The sequence below is a fragment of the Acanthochromis polyacanthus genome, chromosome 6, assembly GCF_021347895.1.
Source record: "Acanthochromis polyacanthus isolate Apoly-LR-REF ecotype Palm Island chromosome 6, KAUST_Apoly_ChrSc, whole genome shotgun sequence".
NCBI lineage: Eukaryota > Metazoa > Chordata > Actinopteri > Pomacentridae > Acanthochromis > Acanthochromis polyacanthus.
The window spans coordinates 20,086,287-20,102,422 of record NC_067118.1 but is presented as its reverse complement, the minus strand read 5'-3'; the positions used below and the strand labels follow the sequence as shown (position 1 = coordinate 20,102,422).

The window sequence follows — 16,136 nt, the reverse complement described above, 5'->3', positions numbered from 1 at the left end:
ATTTCCTTTAAAACACCTCTATTTTACATGTCTCCTTTAGAATAAAATGTCAAAAAAGAATTTGTCTAAATGTGATTTTGTCAAAAAGCTAAAAAAAAAAAAAAAAGTGCTTCTTTTAAAGCCATTAAGCAATATCTGACTCAGTAGTGACCAGGAGTCACATTACAAAAATTCTGGGACTTTTGGGGCCGAACTGCAGGATGACACAAGAATGAAAACAAAATATAAGTAGTAAAATATCTCTAGCATGTAAAGTCACCATTTTGTCCAGGATTGGTAACACCTGTGGGCACATGTGCATGCCAGGCATTTTCTATTTTTGCAAATTAAAACAATAAATCAGTATTGGTCTTTTTCTTTTGTATGATTAATGGCATAACTGTTTATGGTGCACAACAGACATCTTTGGCTTCTCTCTGCTTCTAGCCATGGTTGTGCTATTTCCATAGAGGTGCAGAACTTCATGTTGTTGTAAAAACCGAGCCCACAGTTAGTAAAAATGTGACGGGAGAAAAAAAATCCACAGAAACTGTTTGGGGTCCACAGACTAAGACTGTGATGCAAAACTATGGCTTATTAGTTAGCAAGTTCTACCAGTCAAATTGGGAGGTGCAAGTGCAGTTTACAATGCAAATATCTGGAAAATATCAGCGTCTATTCAATCGTATTTTGTGTTGGTGTGACCCAAAATGATTGTTCCTTTTAATGTCCCCCAACAATGCAAGATTACAAGCGCTGAGGGAGGATCATGAAGTTCATGGAAAAAATAAAATCTTTATCATAGAGGACTCTTGCCACTTGTAAAGACAATGGAGTTGGGCTTTCCTTTTCACTGCTACACTTAAAATTGGATTTATGAGGTTTTCTTGAGAGGTATCTTACCTTCTCAGTGCCTGCCTTGTTTTACAGAGGCAGTTGCAGCCTCTGAGTCCTCAACTTTGTTTTCTGTCAGAAGATCACTGCTTTTCACTGCTGCTAGGCTATCTGTGTCACTGAGAAATATAGTTTATAAGACTGCCTATCATGTATCTTTCTGCAGGTTTTTCACAGCCTGGAGGGGGATATACTGTAGTCTCTACCACTGCTGTCTGAAATAAAAGGCTAGAATAAAACCTAGTGTCTTGATAAAGTCATAAACAATGTGTAGCTCCCTTACTGCACCTTGGAGACCAAATCACATTTGAAAACATCCACTGGGCATCCAAAGCTATTTCTGCTCTATGGTGAAGTATGTAGTTTGAGTGGCCAACACCCACATTGACCAACACTGAAAGAGGATCTCATGTCTCAGTGGATGTCTGGTTGGTTGGATGTAGAATCTATCTCACCGAATTATCTCACTCAGAGATCTGCTGCCTTCACTATAAACACCCTAAAAACAAATGTTTGCTTGAGGTCTTGTGGTATCAACTCTCTAGAAGGTGATACTGCTAAAGATGGGAATGACTTTGTTTCCACTGACCACCATTTGTCTCCTGCTACATTTCTCTTTTGATTATTCTTGAATGTTGTGCAGTTTCATTATGAAGTATACTTTGGCATATCTTGATCAATCTGGGAAATCACTAAGATCCCTATCGAAGCTGGCTACATAAAACTGTAATACTCTCCCTGTTAAAAAAGAAAAAGAAATCCTTTCTCTTGGATTCATTATAACTTGGTTGGCTTCTGAAATCATGTCAGTCTCCCAGTATCGACGTGCCATGTAAAGCACCTGTATCCTCTGGAATTTCTATTATTTGACACAAACGCCATGAGTATTTTCATTACTTTCAGCTTTTGGTAGTTCAAGTCGGTGATGGCAGTGACACCCTACTGTTTCAAAATTTTGGGCTATTTAAACATCAATCAAGCTTTAAATATGGGAACATATGCTAAGACCTATTCACTCGACAAGGAAGGCAGGATGTGCCTGTGGTAGTCTGAGTAATGGCTGATTCATGGCTGATTGTAGAGTTTTCTGGATCCACTAATCTTTTCAGGCAGTGCGTCCACAGGCCATTTTAAAGATCATAGAGACAATGACAAGCACAATTTTCTCATGCCATCATGCCTTTCACTAAGGCACTGGCCAAGCCGTAGTCCCTAACTTGGTAAGAAATCCCCTTTAACTTTCCATCACACAAGGACAAGAGGACACATTCCATCTAGTGGGTTCTTATGTGTTCCTGCTGACTCCTGCTATATGCAGGTGTCTTTTCGTAGTCGACATTAATCTGACACTTATCCAGAATGACTTATGTACAAGCACCAACAGCAGCGTAAATGATATGGTGAAAGGAAGCAGAGACAGAACCTCTTAATATCTTGGATAGAGCCTCTGGCTGGCTAACACTAAACATTCATCTCTCACTCTAATCCAGTGAGACTTACAATAGCCGCAAATGGTAATGATAGGGTGGGACAGGGAGTAAATGATAAAGGTAGACGAACCATCTCTCGCATTGTAGGTAGATAAAAGGCTGCAAGTCAGGTTATTCTTCTCAGTTTTTCAGTCTTTTTCTTTGCTTTTGGCAGGTTGCCCATTACTGGTTAAGGAGAGCTGATCGCACTCATTCTTTGAATAACAGTATCATATTTAAGATGTGATTGTAGATGTTAAGGGATGTGTCAAGTCTCTGACTGGTATTTTGACAGCTGACATAGGTGTGAAAGTATTTTCTGATTGCGTATATTTTACACACTATTCACATTACATTTAACACTGTATTCATGCCATTTCTACTACAGAACTGTAATCTTCAAGAGCCAAATTCAGCTTAAGAAACTGGAAGTCAGATACTTTAGTTATCTTTGGCTGAGTGCCAAGAAACTCTGCCATGATGTAGTAAAATTAATTTCGTACAAATCAAGCCTGTTCTGTCGAGCAAACTGTAATTATTGTTAAGCAGTTTAGGTGGTTATATTGTAAAACTTCCATCAAAACTCTTCTAGTGATTTTTTTCTTAATCTTCTTCGTTCCACTTTGAATACAAATTAGCTTTCTGTGTCACAGACAGAGAATGTATTCCTGAATTATTGGTTTGGACAATTATCAGGCAGTTCTATGATTAATTTAGCTGTAATATATATTATTAATGTTACACTGATCTACCACAACATTAAAACCATTAACAGGTGAAGTGAATAACTTTGATCATCTCATTAAAATGGTACCTGCATGGGGGTGGAATATATTAGGCAAAAAGTAAACAGTTCTTGAAGCTGGTGAGTTAGAAGCAGAAAAAACAGGAAATCATTAAGATTTGAGAGACTTAAACTTGGGCAAAAATGTGATGGCTAGTCGTTGGGTCAGAGCTTGCCCTCTGATAGGACTTGTGGGATGTTCTTGGTATGCATCGGTTGCAACCTATCAAAAGTGGTGCAAGGAAGGCCAACCGGTGAACTGGTGACAGTGCCACAGATAGATAATTGGAGAGTCTAAAATGGAGCAATCTGCTGTAGAGTATGAAGTGTGTTGCATCATCCACTTCCACTTAAACCTGCCCTGTTGTAAGATTAAGCTACCCCAGAAAACAGCCAAGATTTTCAGATAGTCAAGAAACAAGTGTCAATAGACAGACATGGGTTCATCAAGACACAAAGGAAACAAGAGTTGGACTGTGTGGTTTGATCCCACAGAAGATTTGTTGTAGCACAAACTGCTGAAAACCTAAACCTGGCTAAAGTAGACAGACATCAGAACACCCATGCATGCAGCTGGCTGCATATGGGGTTGCTGAGCTGCAGACTGTCCATGTTGACTCCTGTCCACCACCAAAATACTCAACAGTGGGCACAAGAGCATCAGCGTTGGACCATGGAGCAATGAAGGCAGCACTCTAGTCTGATGGACCATGCAAACCATTTACCTGGGGATTAGATTCCAGCAGAATTCACTATGGGAGGAAGCCCAACTGGCGGAGGCAGTATGATGCTCCGGGCAATGCTCTGCTGGGAAACCTTGGGTCTTGCATTCATGTGGATGTAACTTTCACATGTGCTATCTACTTAAACATTTCTGCAGACCATGTACACCCTTTTCGGACAGCAGTCTTCCTTTATGACAGTAGCTGTCAAACATGATTTGAGGAACATGACAAACATTTTAAAGTGTTGACTTGGCTTCCAAATTCCACAGATCTCATGTAGACTGAGCCTCTGTGAAATGTGCTGGAATAACAAGTTCAATCCATGGAGACCTCAACTCACTACTTTCAGGACATATGATCTGCTGCGCATGTCTTGGTGCCTGATATCACAGGACACCTTCACAGGTCTGTGGATTTCATGATTCAACTGGTCAAAGCTTTCGCAGAATGGGACCTAGGGCCGCAACTTACGATTATTTTGATAATCGATTAATCTGTCAATTTTTTTGATTAATCAATCGGTTTATGCACTTACATTTTAGTTTTGCCTTTATTTTCCAATGGAAATATTAATAAAGGGCCTATGTCATTCAACGTACATTTTAGGAGCTTTTAACCATGTTACAATGTCCTAAATTCTTCAAAAACCTATCCAGAGTTGGATTTTAGTATGTCTCAATTAGCAGCAATAAAAACACTGACTCATCAACACATACACACTCATACAACCATCCAGTGTCAAAAGATCCTAAATGAAGTTTCACCAAGGCAACATTTATACTTTAAAAACATCTTTCCTGTAGAGAAGCATTTTCTGGGCATCCATGTATTTTAAGCCATACTACAATAATATCACAAGTAAGGGCTCCAAAAGTAATGAACTAAATGTAAGGTAGTAATTTCAGAACAGAAAGAAAATATAAACAATTTTGCTGTTAACTGCATTTTATTTTTTCCAAGAAAACACAGATTTCACCTGAGAATGAGTTTTATAGCTTATTAGCGTACTGTGAAACTGTAAACAACACTTAAAAAAAAGTGCCATTTCAGGATCCTAAATGGAAGTCACATTTTTTAGAATTAAAAAAACAACAACAAAAAACTGAATATTTAGAGAAAGCAAGTGCATTTTACAAACAATGTAAACATTATTCTAATGAATGAATCATGAACTTTGCATTGCAGTCCAAAAATGTTAGCATGTCCACATGCTCTGGGCTAAGGCCAGCTCTCTTTTTAGAGGCTATATTCCCTGCTGCAGAAAACAGCCGCTCTGCTGGTGTAGTAGTGCTTGGTATACAGATGTAGGACTTTGCTAACCTTGACAAAAAGGAGTATTTCACCTCATTTGACTTCCACAACTGTAACGGATTTTCCATCCATTCTCTATAGACGGCTTTATCTTCACTAGGGTCGCGGCAGGTGCTGAAGCCTATCTCAGCTGACTCGGGCGAAGGCAGGGGACACCCTGGACAGATCGCCAGTCTGTCGCAGGGCTACATATACAGACACACAATCACTCTCGCATTCACACCAACGGGCAATTTAGAATAATCAATTAACCTCAGCATATTTTTGGACTGTGGGAGGAAGCCGGAGTGCCCGGAGAAAACCCACGCATGCACAGGGAGAACATGCAAACTCTATGCAGAAAGATCCCAGGCCGGCACGTGAAACGGGGATTTTCTTGCTGCAAGGTGAAAGTGCTAACCACTACTCCACTGTGGCTTCTCACCAAAGTATGTGAGGACCTCCTGTCGGACTTTCCCAGTGAGTACACAGCCGCTGAGCGTGAGTCTATGACGCTGAGTGAACATCACGTGACCTAAAGCAAGGCAACCTATTGGTTGTTTGCTTCTTCTCCTGCAGTTCTGGTTGCGTAAAACCTACAGTGGCTCATTACTGCCACACCTGGTCACCGCAATTACAGGTTGGCTTAAAATATGTGCGAAACATGCCGCTTACGGTAAAAATAGACTTATTAACCAACTAATCGATGACCAAAATAGTTGACAACTACTTTAATAATCGATTTTAATCGATTAAATCGCTTAGTTGTTTCAGCTCTAATGGGACCGATGAGTTTTAATGTTGTAGCTGATCTTTATAGATTTTATTTCTATCTTTATATTCATTTAAAGTGTTTCGTTTCAGTCCTAGTAAGTGCAAGGCATGGTGTAAAGCATCCCATCATTCTGTCGCCTGGAATGCTATTGTTGTATAGGCAACGCTTCAGTATCTATATGTTGTGTAAACTGAACTTGCTCATATACAACATGGAATGCTAACAAAAGGAAACACTGACCTTGCAATACTGTGGTCTTTACAAGATGGATGATGTTCTCCGATTAGCAAAGGAGGCAAGGCCACATCCAGATTAACTAATTTTTAATTAGATGTTTATGTCATTGCCACAAACGCACCACAGAAGCAAACAGACTACACTTTTTTTTTGTTTTTTTTAATAAGTTTGCTGTCCTCTGCCTTCTCCTCTCCTTTCCTCCTCAGCTTGATGTATATTTGTACTGAGTCCCTCTGTCCCTGTTGCTCCTCTCTTTGTCTAAGTGAGTCTCTTTAGCTCAGGTGCATGCTTCAGGGAACAGACAACAAGACAATCAGAATAAACTCCCAGGGATAGCTAGGGAAATCCAACCTCTGTTGTTAGCGGTTCTCTCTGTTTACTCTTCTTCCTTGTCTTGCCATCTCTGCCTTTTATTCCTGTTTTCTCCCATTGTATTTCCTAATTCTCCTCTCATTGACTATCAAATGTTTAAGATAGACATATTGTTTCCTTTTAAGATGAGACTGCAAAACTTCACGTAAAAAATCTTGCCGAGATTAACAAATTGCACCCATAAGGCTCGCCATTCAGCAAACCTTTGAGGCAAAATGATCAAATTCAGTGGAATTACAAAAATTGTTGCAGTTCCTTGTGGGTTAGAGCAATCTTCTTGGCAGTGCTAATGGAGAGTCGCTGGAGATGGAGAGTCCAAAATGGATGAATCTATTGTAGTTTATTAAGTGTGCTGCATCATCCACTGCAGCAGAAGAAACTGCTCCACTGAAGGCAAAATGGACAGACTTGTCTTCTGAATAAATAAGCTATTTACTCTCAGTATTTCGTGAACATGTGTGGATCATGTAAGAACTACGAAGTAGGAGAACTGAATTCCACATTCAGAAATAGTGCATATTCAGTTCCTCAGTGAGTGCACAAGGCGAAAAAGGCTCAGAGGGCTTTCTCACGCATTTTTTGCTCCATAGAGCACGCACTTTTGAGTCCTCCGTGGAAGGAAATTGAGTGCTCGAACGTCTGAGATCTCCGGCTCACACTCAAATAGGATAAAATAATGTAACCATGCAGCTCTTTCAAAATACACAAGTCGTTTTACAGCGTTTCTGGTGATCAAGTATTGAAAACAAGGCTGTTGGGGTCAGCTTGTATCACGCAATAACCAATTTAGCCACACACCGAAAACAAAGCCCAGCTCTGCTCCTGGTGGACGGAGCTCCTGGTGTGACCTGTATGCTTGTAACTAAATATGCACTTTTGCTAAGAACGTTTGCACATATTGTGGATATTATGGGAAAGACCTGCTTCTTGCCTGAACACCTATATTTAGACTTGGCAGCTCCCCAGAACGACCAGTTTTCTAATGGTCACCATTAAGCAGCTGTACGGCAGTGGTAATCCTACTTGGTGCTTTGCTTAAGGGCACCTTGGCAGTATTTGTGAAAGGAATGGCAAGCCTCATATCCATCTGCTGTATTTACACAGTCTGTTTGGGAGAAGATTTGAATATTTTGTTCCAAAATTGCTTCTCTAACCTCTACTGCTGCCCAAATATCTTCCCTCAGCATCCCAGATGAGTCCTCGTCATTGATTTATTTTTGAAGTGATCTGTCTTCTTCCTAAATGGAATATCATCAGCGAAGCACAATGATAATGCACTCTCTCCCCACCTCTGCTCTTTTTCGCTTTTCACCGTCTTTCATGCCCTCTCGCTAACATCTCCCAAGCACAGCGATAATGCTTTGCAGGCTTGCATGTGTTTGCACAAAGGCAGACAATAAGGCAGATATGAACCAATATAATATCACATCTCACTGGTTCGTTACATTTTCTACCTGAACCGGCATGTGACACAGAGCAGTGGCTGAAATGCATCAGCGAAATTAAAGCTCCCACTGGCTGGAGGCAACACGCACTGTGTCCGCTGCAGTCCGGTTGGTGTCCGCGAGGAGTGTGAGTTGTTTTGTGGTTTACTGAGCCAGATGGAGGAGGGATCTGGGGCCAAACATCAGGGACTCTGGGAATCAGCAGGGTATTGTGTGTATGTGTGCATGCAAGGCTCTTTTTTTATGTTGGATCATCACCCCTGAGTGAGCTTTGCGAAGTAGAACCCCAGTTTTAGGCGTCACACACAAACACACACACAGACACGCTGACAGTAGGTGGGCAGGGCAGTGATTGGGCCTCAGCTGCTTCTTGGCCAGACCTACTGGGCAAAGGGAACTGGGCAGAATTCATCAACACTTTCCTCTAACAAGCTCTGCATCCATCTCCTACAATCTGCTGATGAGTAACAACAGGGTAGGAAGGAACACAGAGACGGAAAGATAGCAGCAAGAGAGACGGAGGTAAGGTGAGGGGAAGCAAAATAACTGCCTGTTTTGAAGTGTCTAAATAAATGAAGTGTACAGGGACAAAATGCTGATTGATGCTGTCTGTATAAAAAGAAAAAGCATGCAAGTATTCTGATGGAATATCTGTTTTGGGATGCACACTACTGTTCAAAAGTTTGTGGACACCCAGACAATTTCATGTTTTCCATAAAAACTCACGCTCTCATTCATGTGCTAACATAACTGCACAAGGGTTTGCTAATCATCAGTTAGCCTTTCAACATGATTAGCTAACACAATGTAGCATCAGAACACAGGAGTGATGGTTGCTGGAAATGGACCTCTGTACTCCTATTTAGATATTCCATTAACCCCTTGATGCCTATTGTTGCAAATTCGCAACATACCACTTTCATTCAGACTGCAGCCGAGACAGCGTATCCATTCCCCCAATGCCGGCTTGTGCATATTCAATACGCACCTCGGAACCTTTTGCAAGCACTGGTTTCTCATAGGGCCAGTCAGAGTGGGACCTAATTATTATATATCTGTTATTATTATATATCTTTCCGATGTGTAATAGACAAATTTGCACCTATTTTAGCATCAACTGAAGAGCAAAAACATGCAAAAGTTAGTTTTTAATTTAATTGCAAATAAATTCAGGCATCAAGGGGTTAAAAATAAGCTGCTTCCTGCTAAAATTGTCAAGACTGTATCATTTAATGTTGTCTTCATTGAAAAAAAAATGCTTTTCTTTTAAAATAAGGACATTTCTAAGTGACCCCAAACTCATGAACAGTAGTATATTACTGTAATTGCCTTGCTTGTGCGTAACTAAACTCATCAATCTGGTCAGATATTAACCTCTGCCAAATCACAGGAGGTGATTAACTAACAAAAATATTCTGCCTCAAAATATTGACCCCTCATCCCCATGTGGCCATGACAGAACCAAGATCCACACAAGACTTAAATTGTACAGACAAACTTGTGTCTTTAGTATCAGTTGGTATCCGGGTTACTGCAGGAGGAACATCAAACACATATGCTTCCCACATAGAATTAAAATCTCTAATTAGTCCCGTCGAGTAAAACCAACCAACCTCCCCCAGAGAGCTGGAGTGGAGATTGAATAGGGTTTTAGAAAAACCACTAAGGTAAGGGCAAAGTTGTTCACGACTAACCCAAGTATATATCACAATGGTCAATATGAGCGCATGTCTGCCCTCCCTGACAGTAAATCTACTTTAATGTGAAACAGTTTCCTTCTGTGTGTCCTCCTCTGCAATGCTGCTGTCATGTTCAATGCTGAGCAGTGGAGGATCTTTATTTATTTAGCTGCTGATATACAGTACTGCATGACAGGCAGTAGAAAGCTGGGCATCACTCTGCAACAGCTGCATTAATTCAGGCACAGAAGTTAAGGCTCACACACCACACACTGATCAGTATTAGCTGCCTCTTCAATCACTGATCACATTCAAACAGTTAATAGGCTGTGTAGTCTGACATACCCCTACTTTAAACCCATTTTTTTTGGGGTGAATCAGGCTGCTGCTGCTAATTTCCTCCACTATAAAGGTCTTCCTTGAGCCAAATGAAAAATCTCTGGAGGCTGTCAGAGCTCTCATCTAGCATTTAAGTCTTCTCAGATTGCTTCAAGAATGATTCCTCAATATTTTCCTTGCAAATGCTCCTGCATTACAAGCGGTGGCGTAAGAAACCAAGTCCAAACTCTGATTTCCTTAAGCTGCTAGCTTCTGAGGATATCCAGCCTGCACTCAGTCAGGGTTCCTGCTTTATAAAATTCAAGTAGGAAACAACATTTTTTGTTTGGTGCTTCTATTGATGTAGGAACCTTCCAGCTGCTTGGATTTATTCTAGGAGCAACAGACATTTGTTGCTACAGCTATTTGAATATTCCGTCTCCAAGGAGAGCCATGTGAAGTTAAATGGACAAGAATGGAATAAAAGCAAGCAATCGTGCTAAGTAAGTGATTAAACAACACATTGACTTACCTGGCAATGCTCCAGTCAGGTTCAATCCTCAGGACAGTGGGGTCTTCGGTGTAGTTAAACTTGACTTCAGGGTTTCTGAGCTCAGCATCATCGATATCCACCAAGACTGATGTGCTGCCTGGTGCCAATCCAGCTGGTGTAACACACACGATCTCACGGGCGTTCCTCCTAGATGGAGAGACAAAGGGAAAGTTAGAAAAAGGTGATTCCAAACCCAATACATGTTTTCGCAGGGAGTAAATTTCCACAAAGACACACTAGGCATTGGAAAGGTAATATCTATGTGATAGTGTTGAGCTGATATTTGCTATAAAGGTTCAATTTTCTCACAGGAATTTATAATAAATATAGAATTCTTCTTGGATAAGAATGCATACAAGATACAGGAGAGAATGAAAGTGAAAATAAATTAGTTGGGAGACAGAAACTACTCACGCTCAAAGAGAAAAAGAAACTAATAAAAGGGATGTTCACAACAATGCTCCAATAAGAAGCCATCTAGCAGAGTCTGATCACTCTAAAAACAGAGTTAGAATAATAAAGAGGCGATGATTACTTTCTGGTGCCAGGTGATTCCTTTTATTCTCAGGTCCAACCTCAAGCATTAACATTTTAAATGACTTGTTCTTGTAATTACCAACGTCTGTCTTGTGAAACTAATTAATCTCATGCTCTTTAAGTCACATTGTAACCTGCCTCTCTGATTATATAATTCCACCTGTGACTCGGGCACCTCATCCAGTGAAGCAAGTAAAATCCTGCTCTCTGACCTAGTCTCCTCAAGCGCAAGAATCAAAGTTCACCAATCAGTTGAAGCTTCCGATTAGCGAAATTTTGGGAAAATATCTCACTGCAATTTTTCTGACAGATATTGGAAGTAGATTTGCAAAAGAATTTTAGTGTTTTTTGTTTGTTTTTGTTTGTTTTAAGTGAAGCGTCATTTCGATATTCACTCTGCAAAAGATTTAAAATATTTAATGGAGGATTGCCATGAGATAGGATCAAAAGTGTGTGTCACAGAAAGAGGCAGGAATTTGTAAAACCACTGACAGTTTAAACCCTCAATTAGATGCCTCAAACTACACTGCCCGTCCAAAAAAAACTAAAAAAAAATCACACATTTTAATTTTTCATTGGACCACGTTTAGCTTCGAGTATGGCACTCATTCACCATGGCATCGTTTCGATAAGCCTCTGCAAAGTCACAGCATTTATTTCTGTCCAGAGTTACATTAATTTTCTGCCAAGATTTTGCATTAATGATGGGAGAGTCAGACTGCTGCGTAAAGTTTTCTTTGACCTCTGGCTGAGGTCTGGACTCTGTGGAGGCCAATCCACGTGTGAAAATGATGTCTCGTGCTCCCTGAACCACTCATTCACAATGTGAGACCCATGAATCCTGGCATAGTCATCTTGGAATATACTCGTACCATCAGGGAAGAAAAACTCCATTGATGGAAAGACCTGGTATTTTTTAGTATATTTAGGTAGTCAGATGACCTCATTCTTTGGGCACATAATGTTGCTGAACCTCAACCTGACCAACCCCAGATCATAACACTGCCCCCACAGATTTGGATGGTAGGCACTAGTCATGAATTGTGCACTTCATCTACCTCTCTTCTTACCCATCACTTTGGTACAGGGTAAATCCGGACTCATCAGACCACATGATCGACCACATTTCTCCCTCCAACATGATGGTTCACCACCATCCTTCAGGTTTTAATAATGCGTTGGACGGTTCTTAACCTGATTTTAGTAGTTTCAGAAATCTCCTTCGTTGTTTTCTCTGCTTGATTCAGGCCAATAATTTGACCCTTCTGAGACAGATTAACACCCTTTCCATGACCACAGGATAAGTCTTCTAACATGGTTGTTTAAGAAATGAGAAGCTCCTCACTGCATCAGCGAGGGTTAAATAAGTCTTTATCTGCTGAAACATATTCATCACTGCAGTAATTATTCAATGGAAGACTCTTCTTATTTGTTTAGTTAAATTCAGATGGTCACTTTTTATTGTTTTTTTGGACAGGCAGTGTATCTTGGGTTTCGATCTAAAGTACAGATAAGCGAGAAAAACATGAGCAACAATTGTATGTAGCCCCTCTTTACAAGTGGTAGTAACAAGTTCTGTGTTCTCTATCTAGACACCAACATCTGATGAGTGTTCGCATTTACCCCGTGAATTCAATGCTTTCCTTTTTTTTTCCCTCCATTTTTGCCTGCACAGATCTCTACTTGTGAATTATTAAAGTAAGACAGTGGAGTTGAAAACAAACATGGCAAGTCCCCGGAGACAAGGGCAGCACTACCATGGATGGGCCTCATTCATTTTTAAATACGTTTTTACAGAAAAAAAACTTGACTTTTCACCCCGATGTGTCGATTTTTTTCCCCCTGAAACATGGCGAGGATCATGGCGTGTGCAATACATTTACACTCAGCTACAATCTGATTCTGACATGAGCCGCACACGTTACATCTTATATTAACACGCATTCTTTCTTGTCTAGATAAGATACCCGGCTTTAGATAGCACGTGAACGCCCGGTGTAAAGGTGGTTTATAAGGAAGCCCTACTTAGATATTTGTCTAGTGAAAATCTGTTACTTTTTTCAAATGCAACAAAAGCAATTAAAGAAAGATAAACTACTGCAAAGAGGAAATATTTCACTTTTTTTGGAAAGAAAGAGAAATGACAACAAGAAGGGCTCAATAAATAGTGACTCCTTGTCTACATGTTGTACTTTCTGAGATAAAAAGTGAAAAGGGCTCAGTGTGCAGATGAGGAGAAGGATGTAAAAAACATGAACAAGGAATTAAAGTCGTATTTAATGACGTTTATACCTACGATTATCAGTGTGCTCACAAGGATCAGCGGCGCCAGTCACAAACAGTGGGGGAGGGATGAAGAGAGTTTGTGTGTGTTCTTCATGTGTGTGCATGCATGTGTGTGTGTCAATGCTTGCTGGTCCCACAGGCAAAATAACATTTTGAATTGCAGTCTTGAGTGCAGTCCCCAGTAGCTACATTATCTAATATGTATTTAGCACAGTTGAGTGGTGGCTGCTTTTCTGGGCCATGACTTCACAGGAGCAATGTATGTATGTGTGGAAGTGCACAGGTGTGTGCATGTATGTGTGTGTGTTGCACATTCTTTTGTGCATCGATATACCATGGCAATGACAGGCAGATGGAGAAAGTGTGAGAGAAAGAAAAAAAGGATAGAGAATCTACAACATCCACCCGCCCAAGTCCCTCGGCCTGTAACCATAGCAACCCCATTCAGAAAGAGCCCGTGCCTCAGCAATCTTCACAAGATGCCACAAACACAGTCCCACAGTTAGGGTGTGACAGATAAAGACAGAGTTGAGGTGCGCAAACAGTTGTGGTGAAGTGGAGTTTGTGGGATTACTGTGAGGAGGCTGCGGCACAGAAATGACTGCTGTGACATCAAAGCTGGCGTACGGTTGCTTCAATAGAGATTAGCTTGGAGAGGCTAATCCATGCATTTGACATGCAAGCAACTGTGGTGATAGTTTGGATATTTTCATGCACTAGATTAGGGAAAGCCTGTGTGAGTGCAGACAAAGAGGTGCTGTGTGTCTGCAAGCAACAAGCATGCACACACACCTAATACAAACAGCCATGATCCCACACACGCATTGAAACCAACCTAACCTGACACACTGATTACATGCTTACATGTGCATGTAATATCTTTATGATAATGACATTTTTCTGCAATACACGTGAACAAATCTTCAAACAGCAAATCCTTATTTAAGCACACATTTTCTTTAGCTTTATTTATTTGTATTTCCTGCATTATCTACAGTACCTTCAGTTGTAATTATAAATGTGGTTCACCATCTTAGGCTGTCTTTTTCTTATCTAAATCCTGTTCTCTTCTATGTAGTGCTCCAGTTTCCCTCAAGGGGTCATTTAAATTCAATTTAGACACAAAAAACCCCCAAACAAAAACAGATTTTCCTTACTTTTTGAAATAGCAGGGCAGTGGTCCAATGCTCACAGACACATAGCTGCCTGCGTTGAGGTAGCTTCCCTCTATGGTGACCCGGGTGCCGCCTGAAATGGGCCCTTGAGACGGCTGGATACGAGTGAAATATGGAGTCTGGACAAAAGACACAGACAAAAAAAAGTCATATATTATGTTCCCCCAGTTCTGAAATGTACTTTCAATGCACCTTTGAATCGAATCCAGTCCTGTGGTACACAATAAAGATCGATGTAAATATGAATAAAGTAGTGTCATTAAAGCTGCAGTAGGCAGTATTTTTAAGCTTTCAGCATTTTGTATTGTAAGTGATCTAAGAGGGAACTACACTTATATGCCTCCTCCTGACTCAGCTTTCAGGCTATGCATAACCTAGACTATGTCAGGAGATTCAGTCAATCATGGGACTTCTCACCCAGATCAGTTTAGAGATTACAGAAATCTGCCACAGGCATAGGATGTGGTGGTACAATAGGATAAACACATTTCTGCCTAAGGCGGCGCTGCAGCTTTAAAGGAAAACAGCATGTTAAAAGTTTAAAATAACTGACTGAAAGAAGATCCATGGTAAATTACACAACAGAAGTGTAATTTCTTCCTGAAGGGGTCACCTGCAATACTAAACGCTAAAATAATACGTTCACTTTGATTGTGTTTTTGCACAGAATGAAACACATTTAACACTGTGATCTGCCACTAAAATCAGAACCTTGTAAAATCTATCCATCTGTCCATCTATCTAAAACAAAATATAACAAAATGCTACACTACAAATTATTGTTGTGACCTAGAGGGGAAAAATAAAAATAGTTGATTTTTACATTTTTTTTACCCACCTTTTTCTTAAAGACCAACAGAAATTTAAAATTCGATCATATCTCCTTGAATTTACATTGACATTAATTTAAAAAGCAAGCAAAGCCTGGTGGCATGTTACATGCATCAACCTTACATCATTCGCTTTCAATGTGGTGTGCATCTGCTGCCGTTAAGTGACACCATCGGAATTATTAGAGTCATCTTTCTTCATGTAACCCTTCTCAAAACTTTTTCTCAGTTCCTGAAGAAGTTCTAAAGAATTTGTTTTGGCTTTACTTTATTTAACAGTCATACTAGAGAGCGACAGGAAATCTGGAGAAAGACAGCAGCTGAGTGACATGCGGTGAAGGTTCACGCCGACTGGGGATCAAACCAGGGACTCATTGCTTGGGGCCATTTTCACTCATGTGGTACCCACCCCAACCACCAGTTAAAGGGGATCTCTCAACAGTGTCAGTGTCTCTTTTGACTCCTCACTTTACTCTTAGAACAACAAATCTAACAGAATCCTCTGAAGAATCTACTTGTGCAGATCCTTACCACGAAGGTGAAGGGCCTCGGTGACAGGGCTCTGTAGTCGTTGACGCAGTCCCTCACACACACCTCCACCTGAGCCTCTTGGACTCTGTAGCCGGTAGCATCGTTCAGCAGACACACTATTCTGTAAATGCAGAGATAGTTTACAAAATCCAGCTTCAGATCAACGCTTCTTTGTTCAACTGAATTTTACATATTCATTGTAGTAGTGTGAAAACTGACAAAACTGCCAACAAAATCACAAAATCAAGGGCATTCAT

The 16,136-nt window shown here is 40.5% G+C and overlaps 1 protein-coding gene across 3 annotated transcripts in view; it reads right to left on the bottom strand.

The window, feature by feature from the left end:
• The window catches only part of LOC110962824 (plexin-A1-like), a 348,857-nt gene that overhangs the window by 66,543 nt on the left and 266,178 nt on the right, over positions 1-16,136 (bottom strand). For all 3 annotated transcript variants that reach the window (XM_051949646.1, XM_051949645.1, XM_051949647.1), the window contains 3 exons: positions 15,880-16,000; positions 14,501-14,637; positions 10,500-10,667 (listed from right to left, as the gene is read on the bottom strand). In XM_051949646.1, the coding sequence (XP_051805606.1) occupies positions 10,500-10,667; positions 14,501-14,637; positions 15,880-16,000 (426 nt within the window). The remainder of the gene's footprint in view (positions 1-10,499; positions 10,668-14,500; positions 14,638-15,879; positions 16,001-16,136) is intronic.